The sequence below is a fragment of the Coturnix japonica genome, chromosome 2, assembly GCF_001577835.2.
Source record: "Coturnix japonica isolate 7356 chromosome 2, Coturnix japonica 2.1, whole genome shotgun sequence".
NCBI classification, from domain to species: Eukaryota; Metazoa; Chordata; class Aves; order Galliformes; family Phasianidae; genus Coturnix; species Coturnix japonica.
In genome coordinates this window covers 66,992,689-67,012,847 of record NC_029517.1, presented here as the reverse complement: position 1 = coordinate 67,012,847, position 20,159 = coordinate 66,992,689, and the positions used below count along the sequence as shown (strand labels likewise).

General features: G+C 42.6%; 2 protein-coding genes and 1 long non-coding RNA gene across 3 annotated transcripts in view; 2 read left to right on the top strand and 1 right to left on the bottom strand.

Annotated features, from left to right (window-relative positions):
* The window catches only part of CAP2 (cyclase associated actin cytoskeleton regulatory protein 2), a 58,638-nt gene extending 47,889 nt beyond the window's left edge, over positions 1 to 10,749 (top strand). The window contains exons 8-13 of the mRNA XM_015854682.2: positions 2,389 to 2,584; positions 3,422 to 3,597; positions 4,803 to 4,926; positions 5,142 to 5,224; positions 7,241 to 7,381; positions 9,108 to 10,749. Of these exons, the coding sequence (XP_015710168.1) occupies positions 2,389 to 2,584; positions 3,422 to 3,597; positions 4,803 to 4,926; positions 5,142 to 5,224; positions 7,241 to 7,381; positions 9,108 to 9,191 (804 nt within the window). The 3' untranslated portion in view covers positions 9,192 to 10,749. The remainder of the gene's footprint in view (positions 1 to 2,388; positions 2,585 to 3,421; positions 3,598 to 4,802; positions 4,927 to 5,141; positions 5,225 to 7,240; positions 7,382 to 9,107) is intronic.
* Positions 1,750 to 13,037, bottom strand: LOC116652911. The gene is made up of 2 exons (XR_004306117.1): positions 10,876 to 13,037; positions 1,750 to 1,793 (listed from the first exon to the last, which is right to left on the bottom strand). It is a non-coding gene; the product is annotated as an uncharacterized LOC116652911 (long non-coding RNA).
* An 83-nt stretch (positions 13,038 to 13,120) lies between these two features.
* Positions 13,121 to 19,218, top strand: FAM8A1 (family with sequence similarity 8 member A1). The gene is made up of 5 exons (XM_032442504.1): positions 13,121 to 13,674; positions 14,995 to 15,115; positions 17,358 to 17,481; positions 17,692 to 17,831; positions 18,102 to 19,218. The coding sequence occupies exons 1-5, from the start codon at positions 13,149 to 13,151 to the stop codon at positions 18,244 to 18,246; spliced, it is 1,056 nt and encodes a 351-aa protein (XP_032298395.1). The 5' UTR covers positions 13,121 to 13,148; the 3' UTR covers positions 18,247 to 19,218.
* Positions 19,219 to 20,159: the final 941 nt, after the last annotated feature.

Sequence of the window (20,159 nt, the reverse complement as noted above, 5' to 3'; positions counted from 1 at the left end):
CTCAAACAATGACTTTCACACACCAGCTTCTGGAAAATCACAGTACTGTATTTATGCAGGTGGAAGCTATAAAGTATGTTGGGAAATCAGATGGCCAAATTTTTGTCTCAAGCCACAAGTTATTAACCACCACTGCCAGAACTACCATTAATCTACTCACTTAAAGCATACATAATTCATAGCTGCGTGTTCACACTGCAGTGTGGATAGTGAGTGCCATGAGTGCGTAGCTGCGTGTTTTAAAAAGACCAGCACATACATCGTTCATAATTCCGGATAACCGGGACACAGTGAATTCAGTTGCTATGGTTGCAGGCAACAGATAGGGAAGATCTCTGTTGCACCTCAGGCAGCAATAACTGATTGTGCCACTAAATCCACTTACATTCATTTTTTACTATAGTAATTCACGGTTGTGCTGACTCTGCTGTGGGTAACATTACTGGCACGAGCCTAGGCAGAAAGATGGGCACTGTAAATTGAGTTCCCAGTGGGGGAGTTGTCCCCAGTCTAAAATAATAACCTATAATTACTGAGTACATACGTAGAAATGCTCAGAGTTAAATGCATCCGTGCAACAATGAAACGTCTCTAAGAGCAAACAACATCAGAATCTGGCTCTGGTGTATCTTGACAATAAATGATAATCAGTTCCAAAAGGGGATTCTCCAATTTTGTTGACATTTGATTAAGAACATTTAATAGCACGGGGGAGAGCTCATTGCTTTATGAGATCACAGATCCTTACAGAAACAATCAGATCGTGCTATTACATCGGCTTTGTTACTCACCTGAGTCTTACTGTGCAAGTGCAGTTTTAATGCCACTAATGTGACAAAGTATCTTGCCGCATATTAATCACTAACATAATCATAAGTGGTTGCCTCAAATGGAACAGTACCCACATGGTGAAGACTCGTGTGCCAAGAGAAGGGTTACGTTAAGATGTTAATTAATGTTGTCGTTACTTTTCTGTGCTGCTTAAATCGGGGTCATACAGACTGAGAGGTCTGAATACCGTTGGGTACTCAAGTGTGCCAGTCTCTTTCTCTTTTTTTTTTTTTAAAGATGTCTGAAGAACAAAAAAGTGTGTGCGCCTCAGTCCCCTTCACATTTGAGATCACAAGCCAAAGCTAGTTTACTGTTTAAAAAACAGCTACAGATTTTACTCCTGTGAGATGCATGAACCAGATGGATGCTTTGATGTTTTCGCTTAGTGCAAAGCAGGAAGCGGTGGCACATTAAACAATTAAAAATATCCTTTGAGTCCAGCTAAGCAGTATCTGTTTCCAGTATTGGTTACCTGGGATGCATTTTTAACAACCTATATCTCCTAACAAAGGTAGCCAATTAGGAGACCTGACTCTGTAAGTCTCCATCATTTTTCCACCATATCTGCCTACCTAATGAATATGAGTTAGTGCAATGCACAGAACTTGTATAGGTGGCTAAATTAACCAGAACCAACATAATTTTTTTTACAGCAGTTCTTATGAAACAGTCTCTGCTCTGCTGCAGAGATGCTGTTTAGATGAGCAATTTCTGGCATCAGAGTGACGCTCAGTGGCGAGACAGGAAAAGTGATTCTCAGTTTCTCAGATTCTTTTCTATCAGTAGGATACATAAAATTTTAATCAGCTCATTATCAGTATTTCCTGTTTGTTTGATAATATTATATATGAGCATTACCATTCAGACCAAAACATTTACTTTTGATTAGACAACATAATAGAATGATTGCATTACTTACTTGATCAAGGTCCCTTCTCTCGTTATTCATGTGCTGTGATCTCCTGCAATTGAAAAAAAATATTATTTGAGCAATCAGAAAATATTGAATTTCATAAAGAACTGACTTGAATGACCACAGCTTTGTACTCTACTGCAGTTCGAATCTTTGCACATTACTTCAACAGTCTGAAGAATAACATTTTACATATATTTATAGTCAAGAGTCTTGCATATATATAACTGACATTTGATGACCCTCCCAGTTATTTTTTAGACAAAACATTTACTGTGTTTCCAGGGGAAAAAAAGGAGAGATTTTTGCTTTTATATATGAGAATATTTACATGTCACACCACATGTAAATCATGTGAAAACTTCAATACTGGAGATGTTTAATAATATTCTTGGCAAGTTGGAGTAGCTCTGCAGCACAGTGGCAGTGTGCACTACCTGCCTGTCCAGCCTTGCTCCCATTGATGCAAGGAAAGATTAATAACATTATTTTTACTTATGATGCTAGAAGTTCTTCTGAACCTGTGGCTGCCTGGAATCAATGAAACTCAATGGTATTCAAGGATGCTAACAAGTAAGAGCTATCATAATAAATTGTTCCTTTAAAAATTGTATTTAAAAATAATTTCCATCTATCCCACACAGGGTCCTGTTGCATCACCCACATCTATGAGATCTGTCCTAACCAGTGGGTCATCCCTCTCTTCACCTCCTCCACCACCACCGCCTCCACCGGGGCCTCCTCCCATCTTTGATACAGAAAACCCCCCAAAGGATGAAGGAACAGCAGCTCGCTCGGCCTTGTTTGCACAGCTTAACCAAGGAGAGGCAATCACCAAAGGTCAGGAGACATTAAATTCTGACCCTTCGGTTAAACTATATCAACAACAGTTGCATGTACTGACTCGAATTCCACTAACATTTTTAAGGTACATTATGCAAGATAGACCAATGCTTGTATTAAGCTGTTTGGATAAGACAGCATACCAAACCCTCCTTTAGAAATAGCAACACTCAAATTTGTTCAGTACTGCTGAAATTCACACCACATGGAGACATTTCTAAGTCTCCATTTAATTTCAGTGCAACCAAGTTAGACATCTTCAATCCCCAGTAGCTGGTGAACTTCAAAGTTGGAATTACTATCGGAAGTTATTCCTGTTACTGACCCATAGTCAGTGTACCAACCTGTGTCAAAATGTGTCATAAGCTGGGTGGAAAGGTATGGCTCACAAATCAGAGCAATAAAACCTTTTGTATTAATACTGGATAGTTGTAATTAAAGTGGATGGCTATGAATTTATGTACTTACAATTGATATATCTGACTCTCGTGCCAAATTAGAAAAAGAATCTCACTTTTTCAGATGCAAAAATACTCAACAGTAAGATCACAGAGCTCTACAGATAGAGAGGGACTAAAAGACTGCTGCATTTCTTGTAAAGATTCTAAAACAGCCCATCCACGGTAAAAAAATAAATAGCTAAAAATATCTATGGCAGTTACTCTTCATTGGTTACCCAGGCAAAGCGTGAAGAAATAAAAAATGTCAACTCATAAGCTAATTTAACACAGTTGCAAATGATTTAGATACTATCTTTCTTATTTCAAGATGAGTAGCCTTAGGACAAGAGAACAGATTCTCTTTTATAATAACAACCCTTGTTTTTTCCCCAAGGGCTTCGCCATGTCTCTGATGACCAGAAGACACACAAGAACCCCAGCCTACGTGCCCAAGGTCCACCTGCTCGTTCTCCCACGAAAAGCCATACTCCAAGTCCCACCTCCCCCAAGAACTCCCCGCAGCAGAGTCATGCCCCCGTCTTGGAGCTAGAGGGGAAAAAATGGAGAGTGGTGCGTTCCGGTCCCACCGCTGAATTGTACACTGCACACTGCAAAGCAGCTTGAGCTTCTTGCAAAAGGCCTTCCACAATCAAGTAACAACAAACCAAATTTGCAACTAAAATGGGTGGATTCTGCATTACTCCAGTTTAGCTGTTATTATTCTCTAAGATCTAAAGTTAATTCATTTGTGTCTGAGAATCCAAAACAATTCATCTGAACCAGAGAGTGTCAAAACAAACAAATAAATTCTAGCAAAATCAGTGCTCCAGAAACAAATCCAATGAAGAATTCCAATTAAAATCCCTTTTCGCAGACCACTCTTGTGAGAAAACATACATTGTTAGCACAGAGCACTTTTTCCATCCTCGTTAACTGATGGAATTATACATTTGTTTTCCATCACTCAGTCACTCATTCCATGCAAGCACCTCTCTCACGCTTAAAAGTATGGAAGTGTTTTCCTTTTGCTCAATCTACAGAAGCAAAAGATGGCTTTGTTTATAGCCCTGGAATTAATTTATGGAAGCATATACCAAACTATCTGAGAGTGAAAAGCCACGTCACTGTGTTGGAAGCAATAAGCAATTTAGTCACATGGAAGTTTAAGCACACAGTCATTACTGTGCAGTAAAGTTTGCACAAAGTGTGGCTGCAATTTACCTCTGTTATTTTGCATTAGGGTCATACTACCTGAAACAACCCTTGTGGATCCCTAGCCTTTCTTTGATGTGCATAGAGTGTAATTGCCCTTTTGCACTTTGTAATGAAAGAAAATTTCTTCACATATTCCACCTTATTGTTTAAGGTGCTGCCGGCATTGGTTCACGATATACTTTATACAGCCCTAGATAGCATTGCTGGGAGTGAAAATTTGGTTTGACCTTCAACATGCTGGTTTTAAGTTGAATGAGAGCCAAACAAGAGTTCTGTGAGGGTGTTCTTACACTGCTGAGAGCATAATGTCTTTGCTAACAGATCAGAGTTTTGTCTTGGTTGATGCCAAGTTCTTTAGATCTGCAGCTCTAGAATGTACACGTGCCAAAGGCTGAAGTGGGTGAAATATCCAGCCACCAATCACATTGGATTTTTAAGCCAACAGAAGGATATTGTTCTGTTGCAGTGATGCAGTGACTTGAGAATATGTTTTATTAAGCTCTGTCTGACTGTTAGCTAGTTAAAGATAACCAAATAAAGACACTTTTTTTCTGAAATAGGAATATCAAGAGGATAAGAATGACCTGGTCATTACCAACACTGAACTCAAGCAAGTAGCCTACATCTTCAAGTGTAACAAGTCTACACTTCAGATAAAAGGAAAGATCAATTCAATTACTATCGGTGAGTGGAGACCTCAGCTGGGCTTTAAATGCCAGCCTTGAAAAACTTATTGATGCAATTAGTAATGCAACTGAATTGTTCCATTCATCTTAATGGACTGATCACCAGTGATGAGTTATGCAGCATGAGACTGGAAACCTTTGTATTTAATGCAGCCGGTGTGCGTACATTTGCTTTTATCTTGCCTTTCTTATTTATGATTATTTTTATTTTAGATAACTGTAAAAAGTTTGGCCTCGTGTTTGACAACGTTGTGGGAATTGTGGAAGTGATCAATTCCAGGGATATTCAGATACAGGTAAACGTGTTTGAAAAACAAAGAGAGAAAGAGAACAAGCAGAAAGAAAAAGCCCGACATGTAGCTACAAGAAATCATTAAAAACTCACATGTGCACACAAAGAGTCAGAGACTGGTGCAGCAAAACCTGTCTTAATATACAGACAATTCTGCTGATGTATTTAGAAAGTGCCTATGAAAACTGCTGATTGTTACTGAATAGACTTCATTTAGTCCCACACCTGGTTCCAGTGAAACAGAGAGATCTATTCAATGGAACCACAGAGTCACAGAACAGCTTAGGTTGGAAGGGACCTTCAAGGTCATCCAGTTCCAATCCCCCTGCCTTGGGAAGGGTTAACATATTAATACTTCTGGCCTTAATTTAATTGCTTTCATGGTAAAGGGCTCCTGAGATTGAAAGTTTGGCAGTGCCTCAAATTCTGGCAGTCAGCTAATTGGTTTCTAAGCCCAGAAGTTGGTTATTTCTTTTTTCCTTTTCTTTGTTTTTCCTTTCAATGAAAACATTCAAATAGACTGTCAAAGGACAACTACATGACATAAAGTGAAAGCAGGCTCTTGGATTTCAAAGATCTGCCTGCCCAGCAACTTGACTCATTACATGAGAAGATAATGCAGACACTTGCCTAGATATGGACTGTGAGTCTCTACTGGTTTTGTCCTAGACAACCAGTGAGTAGAACTTCATCACAGATCATCTTCTTTTGTGGTTCTTTTGAAATGAAAATATACACTTATTTAATCCACATTTTGCCTTTCCTGTAGTGGACATTGCCCTATTCTAAATACAGACAGTCTTCCTGGCATTTACAGCACTTCACTCCTTCCGTTCCAAAGAGGTCTAACTGTACAAGCTCTAATACTGGGTTGTGGCCAACACAGATGATTTTATCTTTAGAAAGGCCTCTGGGATGCTTTCTATTAAGAGAAAAATAATTAAATGGAATGAAATTATATTAAACTTCCTGTCTTCACAAAAGGTGAGGTCTTTTGCTTAAAAGGCTGTGCCTACAGTAAATGCAAGCAGGCCTGTTCTACGCTTCTGAAATACCAGTCACAAATACCACAGTAAAAAACAGTAGGATTTTTCTTCCTGTTTTGCATCCTCTTGCAGGTGACTGACATTACTACCAGCTACACAACATCTGTGGGCTCTAACAGGCAGGTTTAGTCACGATCGCTACATATCTTATGGCACAGGCATTTAAACATCCCAGGCATTTGGCTGTGGCATCTTATTTTTCCCTGATGTTTGCAAAATTAACGTACCCATCTTTTTGCTCTCTATTGCATGAGATCCTGCAGAAGAGAGGAAAGATCAGGCTAGGAAGCACTGATCCATTATGCAGATCAGACTTCAGGAGGAGGGCAGAGTGCAGGAGACAGACCACTTGCTGTTTGTTTGCTGTCACATTTAAGGAACTGGAGCTGAAATTACATTCTTAACTTGAATGATGGGAGATAAAGATTTAATTAAATTGATCTTCATACTTTTTTTAGGACTGTATCCTGCCTGAAGGGGATAAAAACCTTCTCCTGTTGTGTGCTATAAATCCAGAAAGAGTTTTTAAGTCTTTAGAATGTATAACAAACACTTTTGGATGCCGAGATCCTTCATTTGCCCAGAATGGGTTGGAGTTCACGTGTTTGATTTCTTGCCATCCTGCTGATGAACAAGCTGAGCACTGCCTGAGTATCAGCACAAAAACGTCACAGGAAGTAGAGAGAATGGAGAAAACACTTGTGTTAAATCATACATAAAAAGTTTAAATCATACATAGAAAACTGGGTATTATAAGCTTGCAGTTGCATAGAGAACACTGTTACCACCACCAAGAACTTTCAGTGCTTAGCAAATGGATAGCTTCTATCTCAAATACAAACTTCATTTAGGCAGACAACATACAGATCAGATGTTGATGGCCAAAATTAGATCTGGCAGGCAACTAAAATTACATTAACAGTGTCTTTGTTTGCTTTTTAAGATTTGATAATAAGCATATCTCATTTTTTCAGGTGATGGGGAAAGTGCCAACGATTTCTATTAACAAAACAGAAGGCTGTCACATCTACCTCAGTGAGGAATCATTAGATTGTGAGATCGTGAGTGCCAAGTCTTCTGAGATGAACATCCTCATCCCCCAAGATGGTGATTACGTGAGTGCAATTATTTTTAGAGATTCTCTCCCTCTACCCATCCAGCCTTGGTAGATAAAGCTGCTGGGAAAGTAAGAGCCTACACACCACACGTAATAACATGATCAAGAAATGATCCAAAACAATTGAATTTCTGTGTACCATTATCTCAGCTATCAGTGCAGAACGAATGACTTTTTTGGCTGGGGCACAAAATTCACAGATTAGACATTAGTTCTCCCCATTTTTACAGATGATGGCTTAATCTCCTGTCCACTTAATTTACTTTTTAAAGTTGGTTCCTAAAGATAATCTCCCAGTTGGACTCATTTCACCCACTGTTGGAGAGTACTCTGCCCAAAGAGGATGACACTAAAATTAAGATGGAAATCTTTCAACTCCCAGTGAAATAATAAAGCATTATTTACTTGTTATTTATTCTAAAGCTGTAGATACATGGGTAGTGTCTGTAGAATTCTTTCTAGTGTTTTTCAAAATATGGTTCTTAAACATCACTTCAGCATGAGGTGTGCCTTTTCTAATGCAAAGGCTCCTTTGTTGTCCTACTAAGACCTTAATCACAGAATCACAGAATTGTAGGGGTTGGAAGGGACCTCTAGAGATCATTGAGTCCAACCCCTCTGCTAAAGCAGGTTCCCTACACCACGTCGCACAGGTAGGCATCCAGTCAGGTATTGAGGAACTTCCTTAATACTTGGCTCTCCATCATCCCTAGTAAAGCCATCCTCTTGTGTCACACTGTAGCAAGGCAACATGCAGGTAAAGCATACTTGTTCAGCAGAGTAGTTTTGAAGTTGCAATGAAAGACTCAAGACAGAACTTGAATTTGCCATAAATCTCCCACTCTGGAATACTGTATGGCAGAAGGGCTTAGGCTTCATAAAAGAAAAGATGCGACAGGAGAATTTGCATGCTCTGCTTTTCCCAGAGTGATTACTGGATGCTCATCTTCATGCAAATAAAAAGGGAATGATTTTCAGTGAGTGCATATCCACCCATCCACCTGCCTCTGAAAATAAATAAATACATAAATAAATGAAATAAAATGAAATAAAAGCAGGTCTCTTTGACGAGTCTCTCATCAAATTGCCACTATTGTCTGAAGTTATTGGCTATCAAAACACCATGAGATCTGAAAGAAAAAGTCCTTTCCTCCACACTTTTGTTCTCTGGGAACCAAGGAGGACCCAATGTCTCTCATGCTTTCACGGAATACACGGAATGGAAGAAAACTTCCTTCAAGGTTCTGCTTTGTTTTGTCTGTCCCACACAGAATGCTGTGTCTCTTGAAGTATATCACGTGTAAAATGATGGGTTGGATTTTACTCTCCTGTGTTATATCATTTGCTTTCCTTCTTAAAATTAGTCTCTTCACTATATCGCCACATCAGATCACTTCTACTGTCTTCCAGGCCAGTCGCTGGTGGTGTCTAAAGTCATTTCTGACATGAGGTTTATTTACTCAGCTGTCCCAAATAATGGTGTGAGAAGGATTATTACACAGGAGTACCACAGTGAGGCTATTTGAAACTAGGTAGCAGGAAGGCTTTTTCCTGTGTGGCACTGAAAATAGCTTCCTAGGGTAATGAGGAAGACCTCTCTATAATCCTGGTGTGTCTGAGCTCTCAGTGCTTTCCCAGTCATGTAGCACTAATAGTATTCCGCCAGTTTTCATGAGGTATCCGCTGTTTGTCTAATCATCATTGTTGCTTTTGTTTCTTAACAGAAAGAATTTCCGGTTCCTGAACAGTTCAAGACAGCATGGGATGGATCTAAGTTGGTCACTGAACCTGCAGAGATCGTGGGTTAACCTCCTAACATCACTCAGCGCTCACTGACCGTGATCAGACCATAGCCAGCAGAAACAACGCAGCAACGTAAAGAACTAGAACTAGCAGTAGCTCCCACTGCTGTCTTAGGTCTTCAAGAATTAGCTGTGCATGCTAGAAACAATAACCCGTCCGGCACGCTTTTGTTAGGCACCTCAGCATTTCTCAAGTTTCCACAGTTCACTTACGGTTTTACTTACAGTTCACTTACGGTTTTACTTACAGTTCACTTACGGTTTTACTTCTCCATGACGTCATGTGAATGTGATGGCTTGAAACCCCCCACCTTCCAGTCACGTCACTGGTTTGAAACACTTTATTCGTTAAGCCAAAATACTGCATGATACACTTGGTTATCACATCGCTTCTGGGCATTCCTTTTTATGTTTCCGCTAATCAAAACCAGTATTAAGACTCTAAGATGTTTGTTTTCACCTTTTACGTTACTCCTGTACAACGCAGTACAAACACACCCCTGGAAAGAACTACATGACAGTTCCTTGTAGTTCTGCAGCAATCTTTTCTTTTTTTTAAGCAAGCAAAAAAATAAAAAAGGATCACTTTCAGCAATACATTTTCCTAATGGAAGATGAAATAACATGATATTTTTAATCTAACACTTTTCTAATATAAAGATCCCTGTGTTTCATAGAGGATTTTATTCTGGTCCATACAGACCTGCTGTTGCCCTCTCATTTCTTGCAAATCAGGAATTGTTTTGAAACCGAAGCCTCATATGAGCTCATAACACCTTGCAGGAAATCACCTGCAAGTTTTTGCTCCACAGGTATCTTTTGTTGTTGTTATTGAGACAATCCCTCATGCTTTAAAATTTCAAACTGCACCCTTGCAATACAACAAGCTGGCAGGGGAGATACCACCACCAGGCCGGTGGTTTTCCCAGGGCGAGAGGCACATGTCAGATATCACTTAATTTGCTTGTTAAAGTTCCTTTAAAATCTATCTATTATAGCTGTCATAGCTTCTATTGATTAAAATACCTTTCTGTTTCTTCCCTGCATTTCTAACACTTACTCAATTTCAAATTCATCTACGAATCAAAGCCATAGACCTATCGGTTCAGCCCAAATAAAGCCCACTCAGCCCTTAAATTCTACTTTCTATAGTCCCTATTGTACATGCTTTTTTAACAAAGGTGGAGTCTTGTATACATTTGTACTATTTCAGCACATAGTACAATAAAAGTTTAAAATTTTGCAGCCAGCATATGTTTTTGATCACTTGTAATACTTTGTAATGGTGAAATCAAAGTGAGATGCTTGCAGAGCTAGTTACAAGCTAAATTTTGTGCCTAACTTACCTTGAAAGTACATTAATCTTTGAGGGTTTTTAACTATCTTTGATTGTAAACCCTCTGTAACACAACAGTAGTGCTCGTTCCGCAAGGTTTTGCTATCTGATCTTTAATCTATATGTATAATGTGTCTGCCTTAGTATACACCATTTTTCAACAGTAAACTTCTTATGAAATAAAAAAGGAAAGTGTACTTGTTTAAATATAAAGTTGCTCGGAGCTTACAGAGCTGTACTGTTTGTCCTATACACCCTCCCTATCTTAAATGCCATTTCAAAAGCTTAACTGAGAAGCAGCTGCTCCTCCCATCTCATCAAACATCACCATGCTCATCAATCATCACCACCTACCTGACAGTGAGTAGTGGCTGTGTTGCACGTTGGCAGACATGAAGTTTTGTGCATATAACTTCTGCGACAGCAACGGAACCCAGCTGTTCGTGGTTCTCATTTCTAGGTACACCCAGATCTTCCAGAGATTTCGTCTAGAGAGATGATCATGACCCATCCCATGCAAGTTTATAAGCTCTACCTTCTATTTTCACCTTTTCCCATTGTTTCTCTACATGTCTCTGGATGTATCCCTCCTGTGCTAACAAACTCAGGAGCAGTCCGTCCCATATTTTACTTAGATGTTTACCATAGCTGAAAAACAGCATCATGCACTTGTGATGAAAGGATTGCAGGAGGATTTTTTAGTCTTCAAATCATAATCATAATTTGTTCCCTAAAATGATATCTGGAGGTATGGCACAAAACAAGTATAAAACGCATGCTGGTAAACAGAAAACAGTGAGGCAGATCTGACTTGCTACAAAGACAAACTCCTTTAGTTCTTCCAAAGAGTTCAGCTCCCTCCTCAAGGTTGCTTTACTTCTATCAATCTTCTTTTAAACATCTCAGAGCAAACTCCCTTATGGCTAAGCCTTCTCTCCAACATTCACACTCCTGCAACGTGCAAGACCCAAGCACAATCATTGATGAGTTTCTTAATGGCAAGTAGGCCTGTGCAGTCACACTGTGTGCTCAAAGGTCTGACCACACCTGAGGACTCTGTCAGAGAGCAGAGGTTGAAAAGGAAGGAGGCCTTACATTAAGAGAAACCAAGGTAATGCTGGTAACTGGAGAAAAGGCCAGTGAAGTCCACACAGTGTTAGACAGTGGAATAGGACTCCAGCAAGGAATGAGGCACTAAATGCTGAGCAACCCTAACATTCTATCAATCCCTTCTTTTTACTGCACGTTGCCACATGAGATATGGCACATATTTCAGCTTGGTTCGCGCTGCTTTTAAGTCGTGCTTCTGCTCTGAATGCAAACAGACAACAGTACCTGTGGTGCACATAATGTTATGGAAAGAATGTGTAATTAACCTGTTCATTTTTATAAACCCGCTTGTGTCATATGTTCACTAGGTTACAAATCAGCTGGTAAGGTACACGAGAGATTCTGATCTAAGTTTTCAAATGTAGGCAGTGTTTTTCTTGTGAGATCTCACGCTTTCTTAAGTTGCACCTCTGTAAAAGGACCTAATGAAGCGCAGGAAGGAGAAGGGCCAAACCCAAGACAGGCCTCTCAGGTAGAAAGCACCTGAATAAGGGGCACTGGGCACAAAGTGACACACAGGAGGTTCTGTCTATCCACCAGACAGCACTTCTATGCTGTGCAGGTGACGGAGCACTGGCACAGGCCGCCCACAGGCTGTGAAGTCTCCTCCTTGGAAATCTCCAGAAGGTTCCTGGCCGTGGTGTGTTCGGGCAGGGCTGGGGCCAGGTGGGCAGGGAGGACCCTGGCAGCCTCAGCCATCCTTACGGCTGTGCGATATCGGCTCAGTTGCTCAAATCATCGCTTCCTTTGTGGAAACTGGAAATACCGAAGCAGTGACTCCGCGTTTCCACCAGATGGCAGAGAGCAGCTGAGGGGCGGGCAATGGCGAGGTCTTCCTGTTAACACTGAATTCGCGTGCTACCAAGGGACTGAGAAACTGCTCTGTAAGCCTCGCTGTTAAGACGAGATCATCGTGGTAAAAGGCTTGAGGGGAACAAATGCGGAAGAAGAAAAAAACACCTACTTGTTGGAATAATGTAAGATTGTTTTTTTTTGAACACCGCTATTTCCACAGCACCATTTCCATTAAAAGCACGTCATAAAAAACAAACTGATCGTGACGCTCATACTTAACAGAGCTAAGAAGAGAGGAAGGTGAGCCATTTCAAGCCTGCAGTTCAAATCCACAAATCCTCCCAGCGTTAGCAAATTAGATTAGACCCTTTTACTGCTGCCACAGGTGTCGGTGGGATAAACCACCCGTGTTCTTTCGGATGTCGGGCGGTTCCTGAGGCGCTCACTGTGGTACAGGGAGGCGGGAATGGTGGAAGTAGGGCGCAGCGGCTCTACACGCATCCAGCCGGCACGGCTGTGGAGCTACATCTACCCTCAGTTCGGGAGCTCTCAGACGGTTCCCGGCCTAAGCGCAGCCGTGCCTCGGCGCTGGGCGATACCATGTGGCAGTACAAGGGCAATACAAGAAGCTGCTTCCCCTGCTCACCCCTCTCCCCGCTGTGGGAGAGGCGAAGCGCAGCCCGGCTCATGCGCGGTGCGGGCGGCGCTCAGCGTCAGCGGCGATGCCGGAGATGGCGGAGCTCGGCGCGGAGCCGGGCACGTCCCGCAGCGGCGCCGGAGCGGCGGCCACGGCCGGGGGCGCCCAGGACAGAAGCGACAGCGGCGGAGAGGCCGCTCCCGCGTCGCCATCGCCGCCCACGGGGAGCGACGAGGCGGGGAAGGCGCTGAGCGCGGCGGAGTACGCGCGGCGGGTGCACCAGTGGCTGTGGGACTCGTACTGCGGCTACCTCAGCTGGCACTGCTCGCTGCCGGCACTGCTCGCCGCCGGCCCCGCCGCCCGCTTCACCGCCCCGCCGCCCCCTCCCGCCGCCCCGCCGGGGGCCGCCCCCGCCGCCTACTACAGCCCGTTCTACCTCTTCGCCCCGCCGCCTGCCGCCACCGCCTCGCCGGGGCCCCGCGCTCCCCCCGCGCCCGCCCCCAACACCTCTTGGCCGGCGGCGACCGCCAGGCTGTCCCCGCTGCCCCGAGCGGCTCCGGGCTCCGGCAGCGGCGGTGTTGGCCAGCGGGAGGCTGCGGGTCGGCCGGCAGGTGAGTGCTCACGTTCAGCGGGGCCTGGCGCAGGAGTTTGTTTCGGATGTAAATATTTGCGGAGCACGTATAGCACTGCTTCTGTTTGCGTTTGCTTGAGAGCAAAGCAAACTGTCTGATGGCATGGGAGTGTGCGGGTGCTTCCTCGCTGGGTGGGGGAATGGCTAATGGCTGCCTCCTTCAGTCCAGGGCTGCCAGGCAGTGCTGTGAGTGCTGCTGGACGGGGCAGCCATCCAGCTGCGCTGCCGAGGCCCATGGAGAAAAGCCAGGAGTCCTGGCCCTGTGCAGGGCAAAGTGCAGCAGGCAGAGCTGTGCCGTCGGTGTGAGCTCAGTCTCACAGGTGTGAGGGGAGAGTCACAAACGACCGCTGTGCTCCACATTGCGAGGGGATGCATCTGGAACAGCTCAAGTGTTTATATCTCCTTTTCTGCTGTGGATTATTGTCCTTGGGGCAAGCTTGGCTATAGAGGGCGTGTTCCCATCCCGGTGCTGCTGTAGTTTACAGCCCTGTGTGCTTATGTAAGCTGAAATCAGTGACAGCTTATGTTAACGTCGTGCTTTTCCAGCTGGAGTGTCGCAAAGCAGGGCAGGTGATGCTTCTCCCAGCCTCTCCCGGCTCAGTCTGCACGCAGCCGAGTGTCACAACACCGATGTTAGTTGTATGCCAGGCAGCAGGGTGGCAGCGAGCTCTTGATGTATGGTAACCGTGGCTTAAGGTGCTTTGTCCCCTTGCCCCTCCCTGCCTTGCTGTAGCAGGTCACCAGTATTAAACACTGAGCACAGGAGAACAAAGCACGCTCAGGCTTCAGTTGCACTTTATTACTGCCTGATTACTGCTACCTGCTTGAGCTGGGCCAGGGCAGGCTGAGGTACAGAATCCTCCATTAGTAGTTATTTGACAACTTGGATATGCTTCAGCAATGGAAATGGGATCTATTTTAGTACTCCTTATGTAAATCATGCTACTTGACAGATAGAGTCGATGTGGAGTTACCAGCGTAAACAGCTATGAAGGGATGATACAAGCTGAGTTGCGTTAAGAACTTGCTCTTGCATAATCACTGCTTTATTGTGCTTACTGCATTTAAAAGTACAGGAGTGTCGTGGGCTCCTATTTGTGGGTCTGACCCAAAGGCTCATCTAACTGAAGGAATTCAGATTTGTGCTTTAACTGATAGACATCTTTAGAAGAACTCTTGGTGTGAGCTGAGATAAAGCCCTTGGTTGTGTTCTCCAGAGAGGTGTATGTGAAGCATCCTTGAGAGAATTGCACTCTTTAGTGCAGTACAATCTGGGTAATCCAAACTGTTTCTGTTGCAGGTCGGGAGTTCATTATCCCTTCGCTGGCACACAGGTTCATAGCAGAGATGGTGGATTTCTTCATTCTGTTCTTTATAAAGGCAACCATTGTTTTAAGTATTATGCACCTCAGCGGGATCAAGTAAGTAGAACGATTTAAAGGTTTACTATATACAGCATTAAGGTCTTCGTGCTCTTTGAGGTGTCACGATGTGCTATGGTTACGCATCTGACATCTCTTTTTTCAACAGACACAGGCTGAGAAAACAGCCCCACTATGGGATACCTCCTTTTAGATCTGACCTGGGGTCAGCTGATGGCAAGGGGAGGAATTGTGGAGTCATTTTGTAGGCTCACACACTTGTTACTAAGGATTAATTAGGCTGACTTGCAGTCTCAGTTTTTGAGGGAATTAGCAAGAATTTTTTTAAAACGCTCTTAAAATAAATCTCAATGGGAAAACCTTATTAAAAAACATAAAAGGTTTTTATTTCAGATGATGTCAAATATGCATCAATTGGAAGGTTGCTAGAAACCTAAAGCCTGTAGGCTTTACTGTGCCTAAGCTGTAGGGAAAAATGGAATAAGCATCATATGCATCAGCTATATACCAGAATGAAAGTCTTCATGTTTTTATACTGGATGTATTTATCCAGGCTGGATGTGGCTCTGGGCAGCCTGGTCTGATGGCTGGTGACCCTGCACATAGTGGGGGTTTGGAATTACATGATCATCGTGGTTCTTTTTAACCCAGGCCATTCTGTGATCCTATGATTTTTTTTTTAGTGATTAATTATCTTAAATACTGTCTCCTTATTCCGTAGCTGATTCAGTTCCTCTACTTTGATATATTCACATATTTCAATCTTATGAGGAGATCAAGGCTTAGTATGGTCCATACACTTACATTTCAGAATTGAAGGTATCTGCTAAAAGAGCCTTCCAAATGTTGATAGGATGTAAGCTGATACTACAGACATAACATCTTTTGGACAGGTTGAACTGCTGCTTGAAAGTGCGTGGAAGAGGCTTAGATCCAAAGCAGTAAATGTCAGTGTAAATTATCAGTGTCACTGTTCAAATAAGCAGGCAAATGAAACGCCAACCTCTCAGTTCTGTTCAGTTGCCAAAGCCTCCAACTTAACCTGGCAGCTTGTATTTCTACCTCAGTTTTGTAGGCCAAAAATGATACAGAAGATACGGGAAAGCTGGAGAACAGCTTTATGTGTATCACTTCTGCAAAAATGGTGATTGAAAGAGAATCTTTTTGAGTTACTGTACAGTATATTCGATATTGCTGCTCTTGCAAGAGCCACAAAGTTGCTTACGAGTAGCTTCAGAAACTATTTTTTTCCCCCTGGTGAGCTGTGTGCTGGAGGCCAGGCTGAGCTGTCACGTAAGGCACATCCTCACTGAAGACAAAGACTTCAGGCCAGCTTTGTACTAAAGGGAAGAGCAGATTGTGCTGTACTACCATTCTCTCAATTCCTATCTTTTTTGATCCTGAACAGAGAGGAGAGCGAGTGGTGCGTGCGTGGCTTGTTTTCACGAGGCCCACACCTTTCTATTTAAATAGAAATTATAACTGAGATGGCTCACGGAAAAGTCATCTCCTAAGTACACGTTGCAAGTGCGCCCATTCCACTTATCAGATGTCACATCTGTGGTTTGACTTGTGAAGATACACAGCTGATTCTGAGCTGCAGCTTTGCATTGCTTTGTTAGGGGAGATGGCTGAGAGTTTCAACTGTTTGGTTGAAAGCATTTTGGAACTGCTGAGAAGGCAAACCCTGCTCATGCAAAGGGGGTAAAGTCTCCTTTGCTTGTCTGGTGACTTGCAAACTGCTTTGCAGTTATAAGAGAGCAATGCATTGAGTTCCCATCTCCCTCACCCTGTAATGAAGATAGTTGTATCCATGTGTGTAAGTAGATGATTGTGGAATCCCTTGTGCATCTCTCAAGAATGAGAATGTTCCTAACGATTCTGCAGCTCACTCCATAGACTGTCATGTTGCAAATGTGCTCACAATGCATTTTTTCATAACGAAAAACTGAACAGCAACTTGGAAGGAAACCTCACAGAATCACAGATCACAGAATCACAGAATGACCCGGGTTGGAAGGGACCTCAAGGATCATGTAGTTCCAACCCCCCTGCCTGGCAGGGCCACCAAACATACACATTTACTACATCAGGTTGCCCAGGGCCCCGTCCAACCTGGTCTTGAACACCTCCCAGTGTTAGGAATTGTATTGGGTGGCTCAATGTCACAGAAGCTGAAGAGAATTCCAGCACTAGGAGGGACAAATGAGTTCTGGATGTTGTGTCGTGTTTGGTTTTTTGCTTTGTGGGTTGTTTTTTAAAGTTGTCTTATTTTCAACAGAGACATCTCTAAATTTGCTATGCATTACATAATAGAGGAAATAGATGAAGATACATCCATGGAAGACTTGCAGAAAATGATGATAGTGGCTCTCATCTACAGGTTATTAGTCTGCTTCTACGAGGTAACTACTCCTGCATTTTAACTGCTGTAGTTCATAGTTATCAGTTCTCGGATAAACAACAAAGTATCATCAGTGGCCAATGAAGTAAAGCCCTCTTTACTTGGAGTTCTGTGAAGCTGTGGGCCTCACTTATTTTTGAAGAAAGCCATGTTTGCCATACTAGTCAATAACACTGCTCTGTGTGGAACTGAAGTAAGTTTTCTTTCGCAGATCATCTGTATTTGGGGAGCAGGAGGAGCAACCCCAGGGAAGTTCTTGCTCGGGCTGCGAGTTGTGACGTGTGATACGTCTGTCCTCGTTGCACCCAGCCGTGTGTTAGTCATTCCGTCTTCTAATGTCAGTATGACAACGTAAGTGCTCTTAGCTTACCTTGCTTTTGTATTAATGGGATGGAAAATGTGGTTTGGAAGGAAATGCACCTTTCCTTTATTGTTGGCCTTTGCCGGCATTGGATTGCCAAGAAGTATTCTCAGGTTCTTTCAATATAACAGTTAATTAGTTGTGAATATTTTCCAGGTTAGGTGGTAAGATAATCTCTAAACTCTGGAGGTTGTTGGCTTTGGGGAAAGCAGGGAAGTTGACAATAAAGAAGGCACTGAATGCTTTTATTCTCCTTTCAGGTCTACAATAAGAGCCTTGATCAAGAATTTTTCCATCGCTTCATTTTTTCCTGCGTTCATTACGCTGCTGTTTTTTCAGCACAACAGAACAGCCTACGATATCGTAGCAGGAACTATTGTGGTAAGAAGAAATGGAATCAGATGATAGCAAAAGATGACAGACTCCCAGACTGTTTTTTGAATACCGTTCCCAAATGAACAAAAACCCACCCCAAAACCGAGATGACCATCCGAATCTTTAGCCCAAATGAAAGCAGAACGATTCCCAAGCTAAAGGAAATGGGGTTGCTCCAGTGTGGTGCCAGCAGCTACCTTCAAAGTATTGGAATTCTCACAAATGCCAAAGAATTTTGAGAGAAACGATATTAACCGTAGCTTGAAAACAAGCGGCTGTGTGTTAATAACTGCAGAACGGTGCTGTTCTGTTCGTCATCCTGTGGGGAAAGCGGATACTGAGAAATACTCCATCCACCTCTAAAGAAAAGCTTTGGGTGCTGGAGGTAACTAACTAGAAAATCATGTTTTCCAAGCAGTTGCCTGAGTTGTGTTGCTGGCTCCTTGAGGGGAAGGGAACTGCAGTATTGGAGAGTAAGGTGCGTTCAGTGAGTTACAGTGACAGATGCACAGAAAGAAAGTGGTGTTTATCGCTTCCTTTCTGACTGCTTCACAGATCGTATTCCCTCACCTCTTCAAAGTATTTTATCTGGATATTGATGTGACGGGTTTTATTGCATGATTAAGTATTGTCATTTATTTCACGTGTCAAAGCTAATAATGAGGTGAAATGGTGGCTGCTTTTTCTCTGGAAAGGGCATGTTACACCACAGTGTTAGTCAATTGCCATGTACATCATTTTGGAGCTGTGAACAGCACACATCATTTGCTTCTCTCTGCAGTGAAAGCACTTGTCTATTTCTTGCATATAATATCAAGCAGAACATCTGAATGAGTTTCCAAGAGCATGCAGAAACTATTAACTGAAACATGTGTTATGGGTGTAAGTCTATATAGAAGTACAACTAGTACTTGTTTTCACTTTATCTTCTGGCTAACTGTTTGTATATTCAGAATAACTTAAATACTGAATAAAAAAAGCCTAATATTTTGCATGATTATACACAGCTTTGATTTTTGTTCTTATGGCGTTAGTATCTTGGAGAAAGGGCTTTAATAATGTTAATACTGTGAGTTAGTTTAGTTCGACAAGAGCTGCTATTTTGTTCATGAAGAGAGCTTGCTGCATGTATTTTCTGATCTTTGTTCACTATCTTCTTTCTGGGACCAGAGTCATTACTCACCTTTCCAGAACGAAGTCACTTACCCTTTTTGGCTAATGACTTTCAGATACTCTGCTATAAGCAGTCAGTTGTCTTACCTAGAAACCCAACTTCCAAGTGCATCATCAGAAAATACATATGTACCAAGATGCAAAGAACAGCACTGCTGATCTGAGCATTACGAGCTGAGGAAGGGCTGTCTAAGCTGACAGAAGCTGAAGTTGTTAGAACTGACAAAAGCCATTCTGGGTTGGGTATTGCCTATTTAGATTTTCACCATGAATACAACTAGAACTTTTGTTCTATCTAGAAACTGGGATTCAAGATGGAGGCAGGTAGCACCACAGCTGGGTACAATTTCATTGCTAATGCTTCAGGTTTTTCTTACCCTGCAGAAAAATATTACCCCATACAGTGCAGGCAAAGAAAAAATTCCATTTCAGGAAAGCCAGGCTGTCCAGGGAAAAACATACATTCAGTTGCCTAGACTAACAGCATATAATCTGGCCACAGCAATAAGATGTGACAACCTGAATAACAGCTTATCTCTGTGCTTTTGAAGTCCAGTTGCTCAACCCTTTCTGTACGTAGAAATACCGATCAATTCTACACATGCTGTAAGGCTGCTGAAGTGAAAGTTGGCCTTTTCCAACTATGAACTACACTTCACAGGAGGACAAAGTATCTCATTTCATAACACGGACCTGTGCGGCTGGAGAAACGCAAAGCAGCACTGAATGGCACAAGTGCTGCTAAGAAACCACTAACACGTCTGGAACGA